The sequence below is a fragment of the Mobula birostris genome, chromosome 2 (genome assembly GCF_030028105.1).
Source record: "Mobula birostris isolate sMobBir1 chromosome 2, sMobBir1.hap1, whole genome shotgun sequence".
In the NCBI taxonomy this organism is placed as follows: domain Eukaryota; kingdom Metazoa; phylum Chordata; class Chondrichthyes; order Myliobatiformes; family Myliobatidae; genus Mobula; species Mobula birostris.
The window spans coordinates 104,676,226-104,701,526 of record NC_092371.1 but is presented as its reverse complement, the minus strand read 5'-3'; the positions used below and the strand labels follow the sequence as shown (position 1 = coordinate 104,701,526).

The following is a 25,301-nucleotide window of genomic DNA, read 5'->3' as shown; positions in this document are numbered from 1 at the left end:
GTCCTGAGATGGCTAGGGTGCTCCTAGGCAGATTCTGATATGAGGCAGTCAGGCTAATGGCAGCTCTCTACGTGTTACTCTTTTGGAATTGGTTTGTCTCTGCAGCAGTAGTCACGGTTCAGCTGCAGCACTGAACAGGTTTGGACAGATACACGGGGTGGGAGGGGAATGGAGAGCTATGGCCTGGGTGCAGGTTGATGGAACTAGGCAGAAAAACAGGTTGGCACAGACACAGGAGATTACGCAGAGGCTGGAAATCCACAGCAACACACACACAATGCTGGAGGATCTCCACAGGTCAGGCAGGAATAAACAGTTGGCGTTTTGAGCTGAGACACTTTATCAGGGTCAGATTGGCATGGACTCGATGGGCCAAAGGGCTGTGGTGTTCAACGACTGTGTCTCACTTTCATTCTCATCGGTTTTCCCTTTGTTTTATATACAACAACATTTCTTGCTCATGTGCCCACGGAAGATAAGTCTAAGTCAATGTCCTATTGAATTCCCCCAGGAACTGGGCTAATTGGCTCCAGCCTTAAGGGATATTTTCCTCTGGCTTCCCACAACCTCCCGGATGTCACACTTGGTGACAGTGCTTTGACGTCAAGTGCAGATCCTCTCAAACCACCTCTACAACTTGGTGCTTAAGTCTATTTTGTATTGTTCTCACCAGCACATCTGACACAGACATCTCTGTCCACAGTAAGAACACAGAACATAGGAACAGAATTAGGCCATTCAGCCTATCAAGACTGCTCCACTGTTTCATCATGGCTGATTTATTATCCCTCTCAAGGCATTGGCAGCTCACTTCCCTTCACAAAAGCTGCCTGCCTGACCTGCTGAGTTCCTCTAGCTCTGTGTGTGTGTGTGTGTGTGTGTGTGTGTGTGTGTGTGTTGCTCCAGGGCCTGCAGATCTCCAGGGTCTCAAAAGGGCTGGGGGCAGCTGACCTGGGAGTTTCATTCACACCGACGTTTGGCGCGCGGGTGAAATGGAGCTGCACTAGTGTCAGCCCAGTGGCAAGGAGAGGGGTCGGCCAGGAGGAGGAGGTGAGGCTGGGCTAAAGGAGGGTCGTATCTTTGTGCGGAACACTGCTACTCAGCTGTGTACGTGCGTGTAGGGGGGGATGTCAATGTGTCTGTGTATCAGGGTAGTGTGTATAATATGTCTGCATATCAGGGTAGTGTGTGTAGTGTGTATGATGTGTCTGTATATCAGGGTAGTGTGTTTGGTGTCTATGATGTGTCTGTGTATCAGGGTAGTGTGTGTAGTGTGTATGATGTGTCTGTATATCAGGGTAGTGTGTTTGGTGTCTATAATGTGTCTGTATATCAGGGTAGTGTGTGTGGTGTCTATAATGTGTCTGTATATCAGGGTAGTGTGTATGATGTGTCTGTACATCAGGGCAGTGTGTGCAGTGTGTATAATGTGTCTGTATATCAGGGTAGTGTGTTTGGTGTCTATAATGTGCCTGTATATCAGGGTAGTGTGTGTGGTGTCTATGATGTGTCTGTATATCAGGGTAGTGTGTGTGGTGTCTGTAATGTGACAGTATATCAGGGTAGTGTGTATGATGTGTCTGTATATCAGGGTAGTGTGTTTGGTGTGTATAATGTGTCTGTATATCAGGGTAGTGTGCTTGGTGCATATAATGTGTCTGTATATCAGGGTAGTGTGTGTAGTTTGTATAATGTGTCTGTATATCAGGGTAGTGTGTGTAGTGTGTATAATGTGTCTGTATATCAGAGTAGTGTGTTTGGTGTCTATGATGTGTCTGTGTATCAGGGTAGTGTGTATAATGTGTCTGTATATCAGGGTAGTGTGTTTGGTGCGTATAATGTTTCTGTATATCAGGGTAGTGTGTGTAGTGTGTATAATGTGTCTGTATACCAGGGTAGTGTGTGTAGTGTGTATAATGTGTCTGTATATCAGGGTAGTGTGTGTAGTGTGTATAATGTGTCTGTATACCAGGGTAGTGTGTGTAGTGTGTATAATGTGTCTGTATATCAGGGTAGTGTGTGTAGTGTGTATAATGTGTCTGTATATCAGGGCAGTGTGTGTAGTGTGTATAATGTATCTATATCAGGGTAGTGTGTGTGTGTGGTGTCTATGATGTGTCTTATCAGAGCAGTACGTATGGTGTGTATGATGTGTCTGGGATCGACGCCAGGAACTGGCTGGGGCTCCGCTGCTCCCCCTTTCGGCAGCCGAGCTCCCCTGCGTCGCCACTGCCTGGAAATCCCCGCTGGAAAGTCCGGCGTGTTTTTCCCCTCCTCAGCGGCTTTCTCCTGGCTCCACCAAAGAGAAGGGAGGGGAAGGTAGGAGTGTCCTCAGACAGGCTGCCTGCAGCGCGGCGGCGACCGGGAGCGGAGCCAGCCGCTGGCACGGGTATAGGGTTCGGTGCGGTGCGGCTGAGAGCCGAGTCGATGTCCGGGTTGCGGCCAGCCCCCTGAGACAGTGAGTGTGTGTATCACCGAGCCGGCTCTGCGGGAGATGGCCGCTGACGGCAACCTGCTGCCGCAGTTCCTCTTCGCCAGCAACCTGAGCAAGTACGTAAAGCTCCGGGAGAAGATCCAGGGGGACCTGCTGAAGCCGAGCTGCGCCAAGAGGCTGATCCAGCACTTCAGGAGCCTGCACAGGTACACGGTGGAGCTCTTTCGGCAGAGTCACTTCAGCCCCTCGTTCCGGAATATGGTCCAAGACACTCTCCTGGACCGAGCGCTGCAGAACGCCCTGCAGGGCAGCTGGAACCTCAACTGGTGCAGAGAGGTCAAGAAACTCGTCCCTTTGAAAACCAACGGTGAGAACCTACACCTTCTCTAATCCGACATTTATTGTGGGTTTTTTTGTGCTGCATCGGATCCGGAGTAACAACCATTTCGTTCCCCTCTTTATTATCAAACGAACATTTGTATCACCTTGATAATAAACTAACTTTGAACTTTGAGTTTAAAGGACGGCTAAATGATTGTTACTCCTGATGCGATGCAAAAACTGGTGTACTGAAGAATAACATCGAAGAATAATCGTTCCCTCAGTGAATGCTTGCATTTACAGGGACATTACCTGTAACTGCATATTGCCTTATGATTTATTATGTTTTAAAACTATGAGACAGAGGAGTAGAATTGGGCCATTCGGCCCGTCGGATCTGCTCTGCTGTTCTAATATCCTTCTCAACAACCCCTTTCCCCTACCTTCTCCCTGTAACCTTTGGTGCCCTGTCTAATCAAGAACCTATTAACCTCTGCTTTAAATATACCCAATAACTTAGCCGGTAGTGAATTGCACAGATTCATTACCCTCTGGCTAACTATGACCCTCTGGTCCTGGACTCCCTCACTATAGGAAATATCCTCTGCATTGTAAAGAAACTATCTGCTTTCCAATGTACAGCTTGTTGTTTTTGTTGCATGATGAGAGTGAGTTATATACTGCCATTTCTCCAGTCCAGGGGAGTAAAGAATTAGCTTAATTTTTTAAATTACTCAAAGAGATCCAGTGCAGTGAAGACGTAAGTTATTGTGTAAAGTTGGAATGGGCCGACGGATTTTGTTTTTGGATACGCAGGGAATCGGGGCTTCTGGGGGTGGTTTGGGGAAATGGAGTAGAGGTAGACATGAACATCAGCCCTGATGTCTATGGATGGTGGAGGAGAATACAAAGGTGGGGCAGCCTTCTCCTCCTTCAAGCTCTCCTGTTTACATTCCCTTGGATATTAAAAATAACATCTAAAGAAGGAACACCACGCAATCAATAATGGTTTCAATCTACTTAATTTGTTAGTATTTCCAATGTGCAAATAATTGGTATGGTGCTTTCGCTTCTCAGTGAAAATCTCATGCTACATTTCCAAGGTGGGCATATTTTGTGGTAGACACTGTTTGACTTTTCGTTCAGGTTGGTTTAGGATCCAGGTATTGGAATGCTTTCTAAGTTTGTTTCGTGTTAGTCAATGAAATTTGTTTTTCCATCATTTGTGGTAATTCCACCTGATTTCAGTAAAATCCACAGTGTGCATGCACAGGATTTGAATGTGTTTTTTGAGCACGCTTACTGCAAAATTTTAGGCCTCATTTTTAAGCAAATGTACAGGAATGTGCTCAATACTGAATTTTCTCATGAGACTGTAAGACATGGGAGCTGAATTAGGCCATTCAGCCCATCAGGTCTTCTCCACCATTCCATCATGGCTGACTTATATTCCCTCTCAAGTCCATTCTCCTGCCTTCAGTATACTCAATGATCTGGCCTCCATGGTCGTCTGTGGAAAATTGAAAATAAACCATCTGGGATTATTAGATATAAGTATTAAAAGCCGATGATTTAATTTGAGGATAATAAAGTTCAAACTTTTATGTCCCAATTCATAATTTGTTATTAAATTCATGACAACACTGGCATCTTCAGGAGTATATTGTCCACTAGCTCTGCACAGAAAGCTGGATAATTATTGCTACATAATGTAGTTTCTGAAAAATTGAAATTAACCTTAACACTGTCTCAGGCTAACTTTTACGTAGTTTCATTTTCAGTTTATATAGCAAAGCAGTAAATGACTGGACAGATTTGCATGCACTGCAAACAAAGTATTCGTTGAACAATGTACCGGGAATATTCAGACAATATTCTTTGCCAATCAATATTTACTTTATATCTGCTGAATTTGCTAACATGTCATGCACATATGTCTACATTCAGAAATTTAGGTATTTTTGGTGATTCAGTGCTGACGTGTCTGGGGATGTGAAAATAAAGTCAATGGGGAAGAGCGTAGGTGTCTATTAAAATTAAAACTTCCCCTAAAAGTCCCAACTGTGATTGGTTGTATCGAATTTGACTTGTGTAATGCACAGACATTCCAAGTACCCAAACTCCCCGGCCACCCCCATTTGGAAATTCCACTGCATAAAGCAGGGTTCAGTCAGCCATACTTCACTACAGAGTAATGGTGACTGTCAAGGCAATGTGCAGTATTAGTCAAAGTGCTACTCATTTGGAAATTCCATAGATTACACCGGAATTTTACATTCTTAAAAAGGAAGTCCAAAGATTGAGCTCAGTGCATTCCCTAGTTGATTCATGTCGCAGTCCTTTATGAGAAGGTCCATGTGTATGTGGGTTAAATTTGGTTACAATACTTGCCTGGGTTTTACTATTCCTTCCTCTGTCTTCACCCCCTCTCTAACTCCGCCCCACAAAAAATGTACACATGATTCATTCAGCAAGGTTAATGAAAAGAGCACAGACTGGATAACAGCTTCTTCCCTCAGGCTGTGAGACTCGGAATCAAAATCAGGTTTATTGTCACTGGCATGTGACGTGAAATTTGCTAACTTAGCAGCAGCAGTTCAATGCAATACATAATCTAGCAGAGAGAGTGCACGTGTTATTGAAGTAGGCACTGTCTGCCATATGACCTCCATTATGGTTTATCAGAAAATTGTTCAGCAAGCTGAACAGTTCTTAGCATTGTGTGCTGGATAGAAAGCTCTGTGGTACAGGCTTTATGGTTGAATGATGGATGGTCCTTTGCTTAGGAGGAGGCCATTTGGCCCATTGCCTTTGTGCTATCCCTCTACCAGAGGAACTTGATGGAACTTCCTCCCTCCCCACCCTCTACATCATGTTCTCCGCACATTTCTCTCCAACAAGCATTTATTCAAAATCCCTCTGGCAGGCCAGAGTGGAGCCTGCCTCCGCTACATCTGTGGGGAGTACATTGTGCAATCCAATCCAGACACCCTTTGTCTAGACTCTCAATTTTTAATGTGTCTTGTGAATGAACTATCTTCGACGCAATGTGCGGGGGCAACTTATTGGCTTCAGTTAACTGCCTGATATTAATTCTAGTTTGTCTTGAAGAAAGGTGTCAGCCCGAAATGTCGACTGTTTATTCCTCTGCGTAGATGCAGCCTGACTTGCGGAGTCCCTGCTGGAGTTTGTGATAACTGTTGGTTTACCAGGAGTGTTGTACACAAAGGGCCCAAAGCATTATTGAGGATCCCTGCAGCCCATCCCACAATCTCTTTGACCCAGTACTGTCAGGACGGAGGTACAGGAGCATCAGGACTAGGACTGCCAGACTGGGTAACAGCTTCTTCCCTCAGGCTGTGAGACTCAGAATCAAAATCAGGTTTATTGTCACCGGCATGTGACGTGAAATTTGCTAACTTAGTAGCAGCAGTTCAATGCAATACAGAATCTAGCAGAGAGAGAAAAAACAATAACAAATAAAATAAAACATAATAAATAAACAAGTAAATCAATTACATATATTGAATAGACTTTTAAAAAATGTGCAAAAACAGAAATACTGTATATCAAAAAAGTGAGGTAGTGTTCATGGGTTCAAAGTCCATTTAGGAATCGGATGGCAGAGGGGAAGAAGCTGTTCCTGAATCGCTGAGTGTGTGCCTTCAGGTTTCTGTACTAACGAATACCCTGCCACCTCTGAGGTCTTGTCACTAGGACAGTGAGCTCCTGACTGCAATACACACACTTCGGATTATATTTTATTAACTGAATTGTGGTAATGTTTTTGTTTCACGTGCAGTGTGTTGACTTGCGTTTTGTATGTTTATGCAGGTAACTGGGTGGCTGTCCAGAGAGGGAAGGGTGGTGATTCTGTGGAATTTGTTGCCACAGACAGCTGTGGAGGACCAGGTCACGGGGTGGATGTGAGGTGGAAAATGAGAGATTCTTGATGCCTGACAGGTTGCGGGGAGAAGGCAGGAGAAAGAGATTGAGAGGGAAGTGGATCAGGCATGATCAAAGGGCAGAGCGGACTTGATGGGCCAAATGTCCCATTTCTGCTCCTGTGACTTATGGACTTGTGGAGATTCTGTGGATGTGGAACAGACACCTGGATGTCTCAGATCAGGTCCACGGCGTTCTAAAGGGGGAGGGTGAGCAGCTGGAGGTCCTGATACAGATTGGCACCATTGACATAGGTAGAAAAAGAGAGGAGGTTCTGAAGAGAGAATGTAGGGAGTTAGGTAGAAAGCTGGGAAGCAGGATTTCCAGGGTAGTAATCTCCGGATTGCTGCCTGTGCCACGCACCATTGAGGGTAAGAATAGGATGATTTGGCAGATGAATGTGTGGCTGAAGAACAGGCACAGGGGGCAGGGTTTCAGATTTCTGGATCATTGGGATCTCTTCTGGGGAAGGTATGACCTGTACTGAAGGGGAGGGTTACACCTGAACCCGAGGGAAACCTATATCCTTATGGACTGGTTTGCCGCAGCTGTTGGCGAGGGTTTAAACTAATTTGGCAGGGGGTTGGGAAACAGTGTTTGGACAGAGGATGGGGCAGTTGGTATACAACTAGATTCACTATGTAGTGAGACTGTCAGGAAGGACAGGCAGATGATAGGGGAAAATTGCAGTTAGTGGCATGAGTGGCAGTGTAACATGGGGACAAAATTAAAAAAAGGTGGTGAATATAGGACTAAAAATTTAATATTTGAATGCACATAGTGTATGGAACAAGGTAGTTCATCTAGCACAGTTAGAGATTGGTAGGTATGATATTGTGGGCACTACTGAGTCGTGGCTGAAAGAAGATCATAGTTGAGAGCTTAACATCCAAGGGCACGTATTGTATTTAAAGGACAGGCAGGTTGGTGGAGGGGGTGGAGTGGTTCCGTTGGCAAAAGTGAAATCAAATCCTCAGAAAGAACTGATATAAGATTGGAAGATGCAGAATCCTTGTGGGGTAGAGTTAAGAAACTGCAAGGGTGAAAAGATCCTGATAGGAGTTATATACAGGCCTCCAACCAGTAGCCAGGATGTGAGCTGCAAATTACAACAGGAGGTAGTAAAGGCATGCCAAAAATGCAATGTTACAATAGCCATGGGGGATTTCAGAATGCAGGTAGATCAGGAAAATCAGGTTGGTGCTGAATCCCAAGAGAGAGAATTTGTAGAATACAGACAAACAACAGGAATTCTGCAGATGCTGGAAATTCAAGCAACACACATCAAAGTTGCTGGTGAACGCAGCAGGCCAGGCAGCATCTGTAGGAAGAGGTGCAGTCGACGTTTCAGGCCGAGACCCTTCGTCAGGACTAACGAACACAGACAACAGACAAGATGGCTTTTTAGAGCAGCTTGTTTTTGTGCCTACCAGGGGAAAGTCTATTCTGGATTGGGTGTTGTGCAATGAACCGGATTTGATTAGGGAGCTTAAGTTAAAGGAACCTTTAGGAGGCAGTGATCATAATATGACGGACTTCACCCTGTAATTTGAGAAGGAGAAGATAAAGCCAGATGTATTAGTATTACAGTGGAGTAAAGGGAATTACAGGGGTGTGAGAGAGAAGCTGGAAGGAGAGACTAGCAGGGATAACAGCAGAACACTAATGGCTGAAGTTTCTGAGGGAAATTCGAAAGGTGCAGGATAGATACATCCCAAAGAAGAAGTATTTTAAAGGAAATATGACACAATCGTGGCTGACAAGGGAAGTCATCAACAACATAAAAGCAAAAGAGAGGGCATATAATAGAGCAAAAATTACTGGGAGATAAAGGATTGGGACACTTTTAAAAACCAACAGAAGGAAACTAAAAAGCCATAAAAAAGGAAAAGATGAAATATGAAAGTAAGCTAACCAATAATACCACAGGGGATACCAAAACATTTTTCAGATATACCTTAAAAGAGAGGCGAGAAGAGAGATTGGACCGCTGGAAAATGGCACTGGAGAGGTGGTGATGGGAGACAAGGAAATGGTGGACAAACTGAATAAGTATTTTGCATCACTGTTCACTGTGGGGACACTAGCAGTACACCAGAAGTCAGGAGGCAGAAGTGAGTGCAGTTGCTATTGCTATGGAGAAGGTGCTTGGGAAACTGAAAGTTTCAAAGGTAGATAAATCACCTGGACCAGATGGACTATGCCCTGTTTTCTGAAAGAAATAGTTGAAGAGATTGTGGAGGCATTAGTAATGATCTTTCAAAATTCACAAGATTCTAACATGGTTCCAAAGGTCTGAAAAATTGCAAATGTCACTCCACTCTTCAAGAAGGCATGGAGGCAGAAGAAAGGAAACTATAGGCTAGTTAGCCTGACCTCAGTGGTTAGGGAGATGTTGAAGTTCATTGTTAAGGATGAGGTCTCAGGTTACTTGAAGGCACATGTTAAAATAGGCCAAAGTCAGCGTGTTTTGCCTAAGGTGAAATCTTGCCAGACAAATCTGTTGGAATTCTTTGAGGAGATAACAGGCTGGATAGACAAAGGAGAGTCAGTGGATGTTGTTTACTTGGATTCTCAAAAGGCCTTTGACAAGGTGCCGCACATGAGGCTGCTTAACAAGATAAGAGTCCCTCATAGTACAGGAAAGATACTAGCATGGATAGGTGACTGGCTGATTGGCAGAAGGCAAAGAATGGAAATAAAGGGAGCCTTCTCTGGTTGGCTGTCCGTGATGAGTGGTGTTCTGCAGGGCTTGGTGTTGGGATAACTTCTTTTTACTTTATATGTCAATGCTCTGGATGACGGAACTGATGGCTTTGTAGCCAAGTTTATGGATGATACGAAGATAGGCGAAGGGGCAGTCGTGTAGAGGAAACAGGGAGGCTGCAAAAGGAGTTAGACAGGTTAGATGAATAGGCAAAGAAGTGGCAGGTGGAATACAGTGTCAGGAAGTAAATGGCCATGCACTATGGTAGAAGGAACAAAAACATGGACTATTTTCTAAATGGGCAGAAAATGGATCAGCCACAGTGAACTAGCAGAGCCAAAATGATGGGCCGAATGGCCTAATCCTGCTCCTATCTGTTATGGTTTTGCGGTCTTAAGTGCGCCTTGGTTTGGAGGAACATTATTTAATTTGGTTATACATATGTAAAGTCAGATGAGAATAAACTTGAACTTAAATGTTGTAGTTGTCAAAGTTGTTGGTGAGGATATGTGGTATGGATTGGTGTTGTCTGAGAGGGGTTGATGAATGCTGGGAACACTCAGGTTGTTCAGCATCAGTGGAGGGGAAAGAGTTAATGTTTGGGGACAGATGGGCGTAAGCTACACTGTGCCAGACAGGAAAGCTCTGCAGTGGGTGGTCAAAGCTGCACAAAGCACCATCAGCACCAGTCAAGGGCGTATATGCAGAAACGTGCTGGAAAAAGAGCCAGTACATCATGAGGGATCCCACCCACCCTGCTCATGGGCTGTTTGTCCCACTCCCATCAGGGAGGAGGCCACAAGGCATCCACACCAGATTCAGCAGACTCAAAAACAATTACTTTTCCCCAAGCAGTAAGGCTGATCAACACCTCCACCCACTAACCCGCCCCTACACACCCCCAACCACCACTACTTTATCATTTCCTGTCAGTCACCCTAAGTAGACACTCCTGTACTTAATGGAAATATAATCAATCTACGTAGATAAGCTACCCTATTTAGTTTAATTGTGTTTTTTATAAATTTATTGTTCTTTATCTTATTGCATCTACATTGGATCCAGAGTATCAATTATTTCATTCTCCTTTGCACTCGTGTACAGGAACTGACATTAAACATTAAGTAGTCTTGTGTACACACTCCATAAAGAAGCAAGGATCAGAAGGAGTTAATTTACCTCTTGGCATTTCTCTTGGGATGTGAGTCACCCTATTTGTTTCCTCCATTTGCTTGCAAAGATCATTTTGAGGATTTCTTCAACCTCAGTGTGTCCTGCAAAGGTATTGGATATGCAGTTCCAATTTCAGAACCACAGACACAAAATAATCAAGTTCACGGTGAAATTTGTTGTCCTCGGACTGCACATGTATGCAACCAACCTCCAGATCATGGTGCACCTATGTGTCACGCACAGCACATAAAACAAAATGATACCATAAATAAGTTCATAAAATATAATGCAAAATGCACACCGTAGGTAAACAGTAAACAGCTCGTTGTCCTGGTGATGAGACCTCAGAGGTATTCATTAGTCTCACAGCCTGAGGGAAGAAGCTGTCCTCGGCCTAACGACAGCAGGAAATGCTCTCGATTGGTCACCTCACCTTTAGCCATTGGATTGTCACATGGAAGAATTGGAGAACTGTTGCAGTCTTGGTTACCAGATGTTGCGGAGATTTGAGGGCCTGAGTTATAGGGAAAGTTTGAATAGGTTGGGACTTCACTAGGAGCATGAGGAAAGATTAGAGAGAGGTTGCCAAATTATGAGGGGCATAGATAGGGTATATGCAAGCAGGCTTTTTCCATTGAGGTGGGGTGAGACTACAACCAGATGTCGTAGGTTAAGAGTGAAAGGTAAAATGTTTAAGGGGAACATGAGGGGGAGCTTCTTCTCTGAGAGGGTGGTGGGAGTGTGGAACGAGCTGTCGGCACAAGTGGTGGCTGTGGGTTTGATTTCACCATCAGAGAAATATAGAATGGGCACAAGGCTGGGATGGGTATGGAGGGCTATGGTCCATGTACAGGTCAATGGGATGGGGCAGATTAATGGTTGGGCATGGACCAGAGGGGCCAAAGGGCCTGTTTCTGTGCTGTTGTGTCTTATGACTCCATGACACTGAATGATCTGGCAAGTAGTAGCATTACGGGGAATACCCCTCACGTGTGGAGTTATCAAACAGTGCAGCCTGGATTACAGGCCCTTCGGCCCAACTAGTGATTGCTGACCATGGTGTCCACCCAGCTAGTCCCAAAGTCCCGCATTCAGCCCGTATCTCTCCAAGCCCCGCCCCTCCACGTGCTTTTTAAATGACACTCGTACTTGCCTCAACCACTTCCTCTGGCAGCTGGTTCCATATCCTCGCCGCCCTCTGCTTGAAAAAAAATTCCCCCGCTGGTCCCCTTTAAATCTTTGTCTCTCTCCTCCTAAACCTATGGCCCCTAGTTTTAGACGTCTCTACGTCTCCAGGAAAAGACTGTCACCGTCCACCTTATCTATGCCTCTCATCATTGTGTGCGTTTCATCAGGGTTGCCCCTCGCTCTCCTGTGTCCCAAGGAGTACAGACCCAGCCGACCCAGCCGACCCAGCCTAGCCAGCCTCTCTCTATAACTCAGGTCCTCTCATCCTGGCAACATCCTTGTAATGCTTCTCTGTACTCTTTTCAGTTTAAACACGACTCTCCTATAACAAATGGACACCGCCCCCCCCCACTCCCTCAACGACCTATACAACTGCAATATGTTGTCCCAATTCTGGGCCTCAGTGTCCTGATTGGCAAAGAGCATGAAATGTTAAAAGCCATTTTCGCCACCTTGTCTGCCTGTCTACACAACAAACTCCTCAGTCCCTCTGTTCCATTTCACTCCCTAGTGCTCCGCCGTTCATAGTATAAGTTCTATACTGGTTTGACTTCCCAAAATGTCTCATCTCGCACTTACCTGCATTGAATTCTGTTTGCCACGCCTTAGCCCATTTCCCTAACTGATCACGATCTTCTTGTAATCTGCAATAGCCTTCTTCAGTCTCAACAAGAACTTTAAACATTAGGAAGTTCTTGGAATTCATGTTGCGTGTCATTATTGTACTGCAGTCAAATTTGTAACCTCTGATGAAATCGTTGTCTTTTGTATACTGCTGACAGTTGTAATTACCCCAGTGAAATCAATTCAGCTTCTGTGTGGGTGAACAATGTTCTCTGGTGTTTCTTATAGGAAAATGAAAAGCCGATTCTTGCGAATGATTGTACTGGTGTTAAGCTCACCCGGCCGACTGTACTTGGGAGCTGCACTACCTTTACCAAAGTAGTTTCAAGACCCACCTTGAACTCCTCTCCTTTCTGTTTCTGCGGCAGGTGACGGGAACTGTCTGCTACACGCTGCGTCCCAGTTCATGTGGGGAATCCAGGACATCGACCTCACCCTGCGCAGGACCCTCTGGGAAGCGCTGACCGAAACGGACACCAGAAACTTCAAATTACGTTGGCAGGTTGAATCGGTCCGCTTACAGGAGTTTGAGGCTACAGGCCTCCGTTATGACACCAAGGTGAGTGAGCTGGGACTTTCGGTACTGGGTGGCTATGCTCTTAATGTTGGGTGGATTGTGGATTATTTATCAAGTTACAGTGGTTTCCAGTTAATTGGGTCATCGGTTAATCGGGGCAGCCACTTATTTGGGACAACTCTTAAAGACCGAAAATTAATCGAGAAAATAACCAGGATTCCCTTTTGTTTATTTGGGACACTTAATTAGGACAAGACAGTGTTGTTGGACAGTTTCTAACTAGCATCATTAGCGTGCATGTTGTGTGGCTTTGATAGTTATAATACACAGCAGCTGAACAAAGAATAGAGTAATACTACATGGAATACTTCCTGTACCCTTTACGATGTCCTCTGTTGAGAGAGAATCACAAAGGATGTGGTTAACAAGTTTGGAACAGTTACCTTGCTCCATGTCGTATCTGACATAACATTTTTCTTCTGTAGAACTGGGACGAAGAATGGAAAAAAGTAGTTAAAATGGCCTCTGTATCTTCAAGTTCAGACCAGCTTGGACTATCGTATGATTCGCTGGAGGAAATCCACATATTTGTACTTGCCAATATACTTCGAAGACCAATCATCGTCATTGCAGGTGAGTGTTGAATGGGCCTTTAAAAACAGCCTCAGAAATTATTGAGAGATTATATCATTCTTTGGAAATGTGGAGACAAAAACACCACACTTCTGTTCTAAAGGACGTCCCTCTAGTCTGAGGATGTGTCCTCCGGTCCTGGACTCACCCACTATAGGGAACATCCTCCCCACATCCACTCTATCCAGACCTTTTAATATTCAATAGGTTTCAGTGAGATTCTCCACCCCCCTCATTCTTCTAAACTCCAACAAGCACAGGCCCAAAGCCATCAAATGCCCCTCGTATATTAACCTTTTCATTCCCAGAATCGTTCACCAATTGGATCCTCTCCAATGCTGGTACATCTTTTATAACATATAACCATATAACAATTACAGCATGGAAACAGACCATCTTGGCCCTTCTAGTCCGTGCCGATCTCTTACTCTCACCTAGTCCCACCGACCTGCACTCAGCCCATAACCCTCAATTCCTTTCCTGTCCATATAGCTGTCCAGTTTAACTTTAAATGACAACATCGAACCTGCCTCAACCACTTCTGCTGGAAGTTCGTTCCACACAGCTACCACTCTCTGAGTAAAGAAGTTCTCCCTCATGTTACCCCTAAACTTTTGCCCTTTAACTCTCAACTCATGTCCTCTTGTTTGAAACTTCCCCCACTCTCAATGGAAAAAGCCTACCATGTTGACTCTTCTTAGATAAGGGGCCCAAAAGTGCTCTCAATATTTCAAGTGCAGTCTGACTAATGCCTTATAAAGCCTCAACATCACATCCTTGCTACTAACTCCTAGTCCTCTCAAAATCAATGCTAACATTGCGTTTGTAATGTGGAGATACAGACTAATGATGTGGCGATGGTTGTACAAATCTCACTGAGGTACCTTTCATTAAACCAATTTGGAGTTAAAATAATAGTGTTGGTCACGGTTACCATGGAATTAATTTTTTTTTATGGAAGGAACTATACTAACTTTCTTAATCTGGCCTGAGTGTCATTACCAGGGCCACCACAATGTGGTGAGTACTCTTGAAGTGGGTGAACAAACCATTCAAGTTGAGGATACTTCTTGAGGGGCCATAAAATCGGTCCATGCCAGGGTATTGTTAAAGAAAGTATGCTTCAATGTCATTTGAGAAACATTGTTGCCATCCCTATCACCCACCTCACAATCTCCTTGACCCCCTACCATCAGGAAGGAGGTACAGGAGCATCAGGACTAGGACTGTCATACCGGGTAACAGCTTCTTCCCTCAGGCTGTGAGACTAATGAATACCCTGCCACCACCGGGGTCTCCTCACCAGGACAACGGGATGTTTACTGTTTACTTGTGCTGCACACTGCCTGCATTTTCCAATTATATTTTATTAACTTATTTGTGGTAATATCTTGTTTTATGTGCTGTGTGTGGTATATGCTTTGTGGGTGCATCACAGTCCGATGGAAAGTTGTTTCATTTGGTTGTGTATGCGTCCAGCCAGATAACAATAAGCTTCAACTTCACCTTGAATCTCCAAAGCTTTCCATGAGCAATTTGTGGTGGTTTTATCTAGAACAGGTTTGGTGAGGGAGAAGGAATTTGGATCACCCCTTTTAGATTTCACATTGCGATTTTGGAACGTGTGTGTTTAGGAGGTTTCGCCTGTTCCTATGGAACAAAGTTCTTCTCTCATAATGTTGACTCTAATGTGCAGCTATTTCTTCCTACAGACAGAGTGCTGAGAAGCTTTGACAACAACACTAGCTTGGCCCCCTTGCACTTTGGAGGGATTTACTTGCCGTTGCACTGGCCAGCACACGAGTGCTACAAGTACCCCATCGTACTGGGTTACGATATGCAGCATTTTTCTCCACTCGTTGCTATCAAAGACAGGAATCTAGGTATCTATTATCTTATTTACTTTGATCAACTTAAATGTTCTTCTTTCAATGGTAGCGAAACTTCCAAAGAGCTGGAAAAGGCGATGTATGTTAGGACATCTTGACCTGACCCAATATTCAGTGTTGATGTACCAATGGTGCTGTGCAATATCAGAGTTAAAATGTTTATGCATATTTTGTAAGCCAGGACGGATAAGGTGACGTGAGGATCAGTAGAGTTCACGATTTCCTGTTTGCTTCAGAAAGGAACTTCCATTTCCTCAGCAAAATGCACAATAAGCATGCAATGCACTATTGATCTATTGTGTATTATTAGTTGTGAACATTGATGTGGCTAATCCATTACTCATTTGTTGCTTCAGTAGAAAATTGAAGTAAATAATTTGACTTTTAAAATAGTTTAATAGTTACTTTCCTCAAGCAGTAAGGCTGATCAACACCTCCACCCACTAACCCACCCCTACACACCTCCAACCACCACTATTTTATCATTTCCTGTAAGTCACCTTATGTACAGACACTCTTGTGACGAGCATCACTTTATGGACATATAATCAATCTATGTATATAAGCCGTTTTATGCATTTAGATTTTTTCTTATTATGGTGTCCTTTAACGGGTGTTTTTGTTGTACTGCATTGGATCTGGAGTAACAATTATTTTGTTCTCCTTTACACTTGTGTACAGGAGATGGTATTAAATGATCTTTTAAGGTGGTTGGAGGAAAGTATAAGGATGTCAGAGGCAGTTTTTTTTACACAGGTGTGTGGAACGCCCTGCCGGGGGAGGTGGTAGAGCCAGATACATTGGGGGCATTAAAAAGACTCTTAGATAGGCACGTGGATGATAGAAAAATGGAGAGTTATGTATGAGGGAAAAGTTTGATTGATCTTGGAGTAGGCTAAAAGGTTGGCACAACATTGCTGGCTGCAGGGTCTGTGTGTGCTGTAATGTTCTATGTTCAGCCTGTAGTTCCTGATGAAGGGTCTCGGCCCAAAACATCAACTGTTCATTCATTTCCATAGATGCTGCCTGACCTCAGAATCAGAATCAGGTTTATTATCACTGGCATGTGACGTGAAATTTGTTAAATTTGGCCTGCTGGGTTCCTCCAGCATTTTGTGTGTGTTGCTCTGGATTTCCAGCATCTGCAGAATCTCTTGAGGTTATAATGTTTGTCACCTTTTTCCCCGTCCCATCCCATCAATAACACAATATAAATACAGGCAGTGCCACTCTGCAGCCAAGATGATTCAAACGCTGATAAAGGGCTCCCAAAAGAGCCGTAATGGTCTACGTTCTAACTCTGACCTGGTTTCCACAAACCTGTACAGTGAGTTTTCCTTCCATTGGAAGATGTTCAGAACACATTGCTTAATGGAACATTTTTTGTGCTCAAACAGAAATCTCTGCTATTCCGTTGGTCCACAATGGAAGGAGAAGATTTGAAGATTTCACCATGCACTTTTTGATACCAAACGAAGAAGAAAATAAAGATAAGCTGTTGGAAGAATACTTAAATCTGGTTGAAATTCCCGTACCTGGTCTGGAGTTCGGAACCATTCACCTGATTAAAGCTGCAAGGTGAGTGAATGTCCTGTTCGTTAATCGGTTACTCCCAGTTGTTGATTGGAAATTGCTTTGTTTCTGCTTGTGCCTGTGTTGCACAGAAGTGAAAAGGTTAATGAATCAGGAGCGTTTGATGGTTCTGGGACTGTAGTCACTGGAGTTTAGAAGAATGAGGAGAGGTCTCATTGAAATCTATCAAATATTGAAAGGCCTTGATAGAGTGGATGTGGAGAAGATGTTTCCTTCCGTGGGGGAGTCTAGGACCAGAGACGCAACCTCAGAAAAGAGGGACATCCATTTAGAATGGAGATGAGGAGGAATTTCTTTAGGCTGAGGGTGGTGGAATTCATTGCCACAGGCAGCTGCGGAGGCCAAATCATTGGATATATTTATGGAGCAGGTTGATAGATTCTTGGTTAGTGAGGGCATGAAAGGCTACAGGGAGAAGGCAGGAGAATGGGATTGAGAGGTCAGTGGATCAGGCATGATCAAATAGGGGAGCGTACTCGATGGGCCAAATGGGCCAATGTCTTATAATGTCATGGTCATATCAGTACACACTGGGCAACTTAGTGTGAGTGTAATAAGTCGAGTCCGCTGAGCAAGATAAATGCACACTCAAGAGCCCAGGCCCAAAAGAGAATCCTTCCCGTACGTAGGAGGCCCAGTTGGTTCACCGTGTGATTGATCATCCACATGCAATCTCACCACATCTCCTGGTTCGGTTCACAAGTGTGTAATTTTTGTTCTCGATGGAGTAAATGTGGGGCAAGTATTAATCATGTAATTAGAAAAGGTGGCATCCATCATTAAGGACTCCCATCACCCAGGACATGTTCTCTTCTCATCAATACCATCAAGAAGGAGGTACAGGAATCTGAAGACACACACTCAACGTTTTAGGAACAGCTTCACCCCTCCGCCATCAGTTTTCTGAATGGACAATGTATCCATGTACACTTCCTCATTACATTTTGTTGCACTGCTTGTTTTATTTAATTTTTTCATATATATGTTTTTCTTATTGTAAATTATAGGTTTTTATTCCTTTGTTTGTCATGTACCATGTCGTATGATATGGGTGATCATGGTCTTTCCATGACCATGATTGTTCTTTGCACTTTTTTCCTCAGAATTGGTTTGGCATTGCCTTCTTTTGAGCCGTGTTTTCACACAAGACAGGTGGCCGCAGCCATTAACAATGCTTTTCAGAGATTGTTTGCCTGGCGTCAGTGGTCGCGTAACCAGGACTCGTGATGTGCACCGGCTGCTCATCCGACCATCCACCACCTGCTCCCATGGCTCCCGGTGACACTGAATGGGGGCCTAAGCAGGTGCTGCACCTTGCCCAAGGGCAACCTGCAGGTTATCGGAGGGAAGGAGTGCCTTGCACCTCCTTTGGTAGAGACGTGCCTCCTTCCTGCCAAGCGTAGTTTTTTAAATTATATATTGCAATGTGCTGCTGCCACAAAACAATGAATTTCACCATGTATGCCAGTGATGTTAAACCTGATGCTGATTCTCATTCTTCATCTTCTTTCAGGCTCGATGAAGGCAATCTCCCTGAAGACTTGAATTTAGTGGAGGATTACTATCAGCTGGTGAACCACGTGTACAAACAGTGGCAGAAGAACCCGCCCGAGAAAAACCGACCCTTTCACAACCGTGTGCAAATAAATGGCACCGTATACCAAGGGTCTCTCATAGAGGAGAAGTGCTCCACGCAAGGGTGTCCCTTTTACTGTTCTGTGGAGACGAGGCCATTTTGTCACGAGTGTTTTGAACAGGCCAAGGCCACAAAGGGCGAGGGCAAACCGAAAGCTCAAGTGCAGCAGAAAACGAAGGGGTGCTGCCCTCCTCGGACTGAGCTAGTTGTCGGTGTGACGTCCCCGGATCCTGAGCGCGCGTCGCGGCCTCGCTCAGCACCCCCGACGGCGCCCAGTCTCGCCCTCTTCAGCGAAACAAATGCTATGAAGTGCAAGGTTCCCAACTGTCCCTTTACGTTAAACGTTCAGCACAACGGATTATGTGAACGCTGCTTTAAATCAAGGACTGTGAGGGCAGGCAACGCTCCTGAGAGTCGAATTTCTGAGGTGAATAAACAGTGTCACACAGAGCTCAGCTCTGAGAGGTTGGGTTCTCCACAGGAGAAGGCCAGGACTAAACAAGTTACCGGTGAGCCTTCACACCAGGAGTACACCCAGTGTAGTCGATGTCTTCAGGACACTGTAACCACAATCAATGGACTGTGTAATATGTGTTTGTTAAAGACATTTCAAGGAATCGCTTCGTCTTCGCATGAAGACTCTGGATCTCAATTTTCTGGGCATGAGAGATCGCATTCGGATCCAAGCCAGGCTGCAAGGAACACAGGTCACACGTCGGCCGGCGATCAGCACCAGACCCCCAACGTTTGGGGTGCTGCTGGTGGGGCACAGCTGCCTGAGACCACAATACAAAACCGAGCCACCCTCGGTCCCGAAGAAGCACACAGAGCCCACCAATCGTGCAGGAACTCTGGATGCCAGTTCTTTGGAACAAAGGAAAACTATGGTTACTGCACCATCTGCTATATTGCCTACAGAGAAAATGGTAAGCTGTGTAGTGTTTACAATTCAAAGTAATATTCCAATGTTTCTGTGCCTTGTGTCACTTTATGGACATACGATCAATCTAAATATATAAGATACCTTGTGTAGTTATATTTATTGCATTGTGCTTCTTTTAAATTATTGCATTCTTTATTTTAATATTATTTTTATACATATGCTGTATCAGGTCCAGAGTAACAGTTATTTTGTTCTCCTTTACACCTGTGTACTGGGAATGATGTTAAATAATCTTGAATTTTGAACCTTATCAAAGTACGTAAGTGTCACCATATACAACCCTGCAATTCGCTTTCTTGCAGGCAGTCACCATAGAATCAGTGAAAGCTACACGTAAGCAAAGCCCGACAAATAGCTAATGCGCAAAAGAATCTAAACTCTGTAAATAATAATAATTTAATGAATTAATAATACTGAGAACATAAGTTGTAGAGGCCTTGAAAGTGAGTCCATAGGTTGTGGAATCAGTTCAGTGTTTCCTAGGTCCTGATGAAGGGTCTCAGCCCGAAACGTCATCTCTTTATTCTTCTCCATAGATGCTGCCTGACCTGCCGAGTTCCTCCAGCATTTTGTGTGTGTGTGTGTTACTCTTGTTGACAACAGTGATTAAATAACATTTGAGTTTGCGTCGGTAGTGCCCAAGTGAAATGTGTGACATCTGCTGTGCCTTTACACCAGTCTGTTGTACTGCATTCATTTCCTGTCGGCAACTTCACTTTCTCTCTGGTTCACTCAAAGAGAAGTTAAGAAAACTCCTGAGATGCACCGTGCTGTAGCAAGCAATCCCCATTATCTGTCATTACATCTCTCTGATATTTCGGCCTCAGATTATGGGGCAGGGAAGTCTTCTGCTTGCCGTTCAGTTGAACTTTGGTTCAGGTGAAAAAACGTCATCAGATTCAAATCAAAATACGTAAGAGAGGATACCTGTTTGCTGTCCTGTTCCTTAGATACTCTGCATTGGAGTTGTTCAATTGTCCCACTAATGACTAAGCAGTAGTGTTAGTCTCCAAAAGTTACAGAATTTTTACCTCAAATGTTTCTAAAGACACAAGTATTATCAGTACTCAGTGACTGCCTAGGGGTCTTATTTATTCAGAATGCAACTAACAAGAAAACTTTTTTTAAGAAGAATGAGGAGGGATCTCATTGAAATCTATCAAATATTGAAAGCACTCAATAGAGAGGATGTGGAGAGGATGTTTCCTCTAGTGGGTGAACCTAAGATCAGAGGACACAGGCTAAGGATAGAGAGACGTCCATTTAGAATAGAGATGAGGAATTTCTTTAGTCAGAGGAAGGTGAATCTGTGGAATTCATTGCTACATGAGGTTGAGGAGGCCAAGTCATTGGGTGTATTTAATATGGAGGCTGATAAGTTCTTGATTAGTCAGGGCGTCAAAGGTTACGGAGAGAATGGGTTTGAGAGGGATAATAAATCAGCAATGATGGAATAGGAGAGCAGACTTGATGGGCTGAATGGCCTAATTCTGCTCCTATGTCTTATGGTCTTAATACATGTAGTTTAATTTTTAGTTTTTAAATTTGTTTTCTGTTTATTAGGCTGTGAATTGTGCAATGCTGCTACTTGTATAAGGCTGTTTAATGCTAGAGTTAAAACAATATTTAATATTCATCTTTCTCTCTCCGTTTTTTACAGGTGAAAACTCTTCGGCTAACCTTTCGCGCCGGAATTCTCACCGCCCGCCTCAGAGTGACCTGAGATTCCAGAATATGCCTCGTTGTCGCGGCCAAGACTGCAGCACATTTGGAAACAGTCACTTTGAAGGATATTGTCAAAAATGTTTCATAGATACACAATATCAAAGATACAGGGAAGCAACGGGGTCTAAAGACAATCCCGGCACTGTAAGTGGATGATATTTACTGCAATTGAATGTAGAACATTAACCTGCACTTTGAAATGATGATTCAGAAGGTGATTTGGTCTTTGCCAGTCAGGGTTTAAATTCAACAACTGCGAAGTAATATTGGAGCTTGGGTTTATTATCACTGACAAATAAGTCCATAGGTTGTAAGCCATTTGGCCCATCAAGTCTGCTCCACCATTTCATCATGGCTGACCAATTTTCCTCACACCCCAATGTCCTGCCTTCTCCCGGTAACCCTTCATGCCCTCACTAATCAAGAACCTATCAACCCCTGCCTTAAACATACCCAGTGATTTGTCTTCCACAGCTGTCTGTGGCAACAAATTCCACAGACTCACCACCCTCTGGCTAAATAAATTTCTCCTCATCTCTGTTCTAAATGGATTCCCTCTATTCTGAGGCCGTGCCCCCTGGTCCTAGACTCTCCCACTCTAAACATCTTCTCCACATCCACTCTGTTGAGGCTTTTCAATGTCCGGTAGGTTTCAATGAGATTCCATCTCATTCTTCTGAATTTCAGTGAGTACAGGCCCAGGACTATCAATCGGCCTTCATACGGAAACCCCTTCATCTGCCAAATCATTCTCGTGAACCTCCTTTGAGCTCACTCAAATATCATAAAATTAGTTTTGTGATAATACATCAAATATAAATTAAAATAAGAAATAAAAATAAATTCGTATTGTAATGCTATAAATCTCTGGTTAGACCACACCTGGAATATTGTAAACACAAGAGATTCTGCAGATACCGGAAATCCAGAGCAACCCACAGAAAATGCTGGAGGAACTCAGCATGCTGAATATTGGAATACTGTGTTCGGTTCTGGTCACCTTGCTATAGGAAGGATGTGGAAGTTTTAAAGAGGGTACAGAGGAGAGTTACCAGGATGCTGCTTGGATTAGCGAGCATGTCCTATGAGGATAGGTTGAGTGAGCTAGGGCTTTTCTCTTTGGAGTGAAGGAGGTTGAGGGAGTGACTTGATAGAGGTGTACAAGATGACAAGAGGCATGGATCGAGTAGACAGCCGGAGACTTTTTCCCAGAGCTAAAATGGCCAATATGAGGGGGCGTAATTTAAAGATGATTGGAGCAAAGTATAGGATATGTTATAGATATGTTTTTTTTTAATACAGAGAACAGTGGGTGTGTGGGCCACACTGCCAGGGGTGGTAATCGAGGCAGATACATTAGGGACATTTAAGAAACTATTAAGTAGGCACATGGATGATAGAAAAATGGTGGCTACGTGTGAGGGTCGGGTTAGATGGATCTTGGTGTGGGTTATACAGTCAGCATAACGAAGAGCCTGTGCTGTGCTGTAATGTTCTATAAATGAAATGCATGGCCCCAAGACACTCTTGAATCTTCTGTTGCACATGTCCTTCCTGTCCCTCGTCAGGTCTCCCTGAGCACACGTCCACTCAACAGACGTTCCCACTGCCTCAGCCTGTCCCAGTATTTGATTATTGATCACATTTACATCTGCACTACCCCTGCCTTTGACCTCAGTCCTCTTCATGAAACTGCTTCAAAGCAAAGTAGAAGTTCTGACAACTCTGACGTCATTAGTTGTCATCACTGAGACCACCTTCGACTATGTCTTTAACCCCGGCCTCCTGCCTCATCCTTCTTATCACTGAGGCCCTCGTCCATGCCTTTGTTACTCTACACCTGACTACTCCAACCCAATCCTCAGTCTGCTTTACGTCATTTAAACCTTCGGATCCAGGATCTCAGTGGGACTGTCCCAGTTGAATGTTTCCCTGGTGTTTGCTGGTGTGTTTTCACCCCTAGTTCCGCAACCTCTCAATCTGAAAATTGCCAGCCTTATTTCTCAATCTCCTCCATTGTTTTCTAATTCCTCCCATTGGACTCTCCTTCCAGCCACATAACACTAACATATCTAACTTCAACTTTGGCCTGTGGACCAAAGCAGGATTTGGTATCTCCACAGTCCTTGGCTGTACCTTTTGCTGCCAGTACCTGAAGTTCTGGAATTCTCTCCAAATTCCCCCTCATCTTCCCCTTAGATATTTCACCTTTCACTCGTAACCTATGGCCTGTAGTTCTAGTTTCATCCAACCTCAGTGGAAAAACCTGCTTGCCATTACCCTATCTATACCCCTCACAATTTTGTATACTTCTATTAAATCTCCGCTCATCCTCTTACATTCAACGGAATAAAGTACTAACCTTTCTGTGTAGCTCAGGTCCCGAAGTCCCAGCAACATCTTTATAAATTTTATCTGTATCCTTTCAATCTTATTGATATCCTTCCTGTAGGTTGGTGACCAGAACTGCACACAGTACTCCAAATTAGGCCTCAACAATGTTGATAGAACTTCAACATAACATCCAATACACTTATGAAGGCCAATGTGCCAAACGGTTTCTTTATGACCCTACCTACCTGTAACACCACTTTCATGAGGGTAGTGAGGTGTTTGTGCATTTGTTGTAGTGTTCAGAGTTAAATGATAATTTATTTGAACTTGTACCTTTGTATCTTCAGCCTGCAGATCGCAACGAGTTGAATAATCAGAGGATTAAATGTGCAAGAAGCTCCTGTGATAACATTCTGACATCCAATGACTATGAACTTTGCCTAAAGTGTCGGCAGGACAACCATGGCACCCCCCGAGATCCCGCCTCCAAACACCCTTCAATACTGCGCTGCCATGTTACGGGCTGTGAACATTTCGGCAACGAAAAGTGTAACGGATACTGTAATGAGTGCTACGCTTTCATTTCCAGTTACCAGAGAAAATAGGTTTCATTGCCAAGCCTGGAGACAAAGGGCAGTTCTTGTCCAAGAGGACTTGCTGCTTTTGGAGCCCTTCATGGGAATTAAAACATCAAATGAAAAGCTTTCTGAAAAACTTAATAAAGTTGTTTGATTTGTAATTTGATATATTTATTATATTAATAAATTCTTTTTACAATTGTATCCTGTTTGAAGTAAAGCATAAATTAGTTTTCATTCCTCCATACTTTATAATAAATAGAATTAATTTTGATTGATTGAAAACTCTAATAATGTTTGCACATGGAAAAGCAACTTCCGAATAAATTATTACTTATTTACAAAGCACGCGCAAACTTTTTTTGCGGCTTGGAGTTTTTAGTTATTTGATTTTAAAGGTTGTTCTGCTTTGTTACACAGAATATCTCAATGTGTCAATACATTAAATTTCATCATTCACATTTCATAATTAATGTTTGTCTCACTGGAATGCTTTATTTAAATTGTATGAACTGGGTGTGGATCATATTCATAGAATGAGGGATAGGTCAAACTTTTATCACCTACCTCTGTCCTCATAAAAGTCACACAAGGCTGTCTTGAACTCCAGTCAAAATTCAAAGTAAATTTTTCATGAAAGTACATAGACTGTCTGTTGCTATATACCACCTTGAGATTCATTTTCTTGCAGGTATTTGCAGGAAAACCAAGAAATACAATAGAATTTATGAAAAACTATACATAGGAAAGACCGGCAAACAACCAATGTGCAAAAGAAGGCAAATCGTGCAAATAATAAAAAAGTCAATAAATAATACTGAGAACATGTGTTCGTAAAGTCCTTGAAAGTGAGTCCACAGGCTGTGTTCAGTGTTGAGGTGAGTGAAGTTATCCATGCTGGTTTAAGAGCCTGGCAGTTGTAGGGTAATAATTGCTCCGAAACCCTGCGCTGTGGGACCTTCCCAATTGTAGTAGCAAGAAGAGAGCGTGGTCTGGATGGTGGGGGTCTTTGATAACGGGTTCTGCTTCTGGGGGAGGCACTCCTTGTAAATGTCCCCAGT

The 25,301-nt window shown here is 43.7% G+C and overlaps 1 protein-coding gene across 1 annotated transcript; it reads left to right on the top strand.

Moving 5' to 3' along the window:
* The first annotated feature begins 2,087 nt into the window (after nucleotides 1–2,087).
* On the top strand, nucleotides 2,088–24,444 carry tnfaip3 (tumor necrosis factor, alpha-induced protein 3). Its single transcript, XM_072245905.1, has 8 exons — nucleotides 2,088–2,801; nucleotides 12,761–12,951; nucleotides 13,395–13,542; nucleotides 15,255–15,425; nucleotides 16,829–17,009; nucleotides 18,538–19,586; nucleotides 21,264–21,472; nucleotides 24,010–24,444. The coding sequence occupies exons 1-8, from the start codon at nucleotides 2,495–2,497 to the stop codon at nucleotides 24,265–24,267; spliced, it is 2,514 nt and encodes an 837-aa protein (XP_072102006.1). The 5' UTR covers nucleotides 2,088–2,494; the 3' UTR covers nucleotides 24,268–24,444.
* Nucleotides 24,445–25,301: the final 857 nt, after the last annotated feature.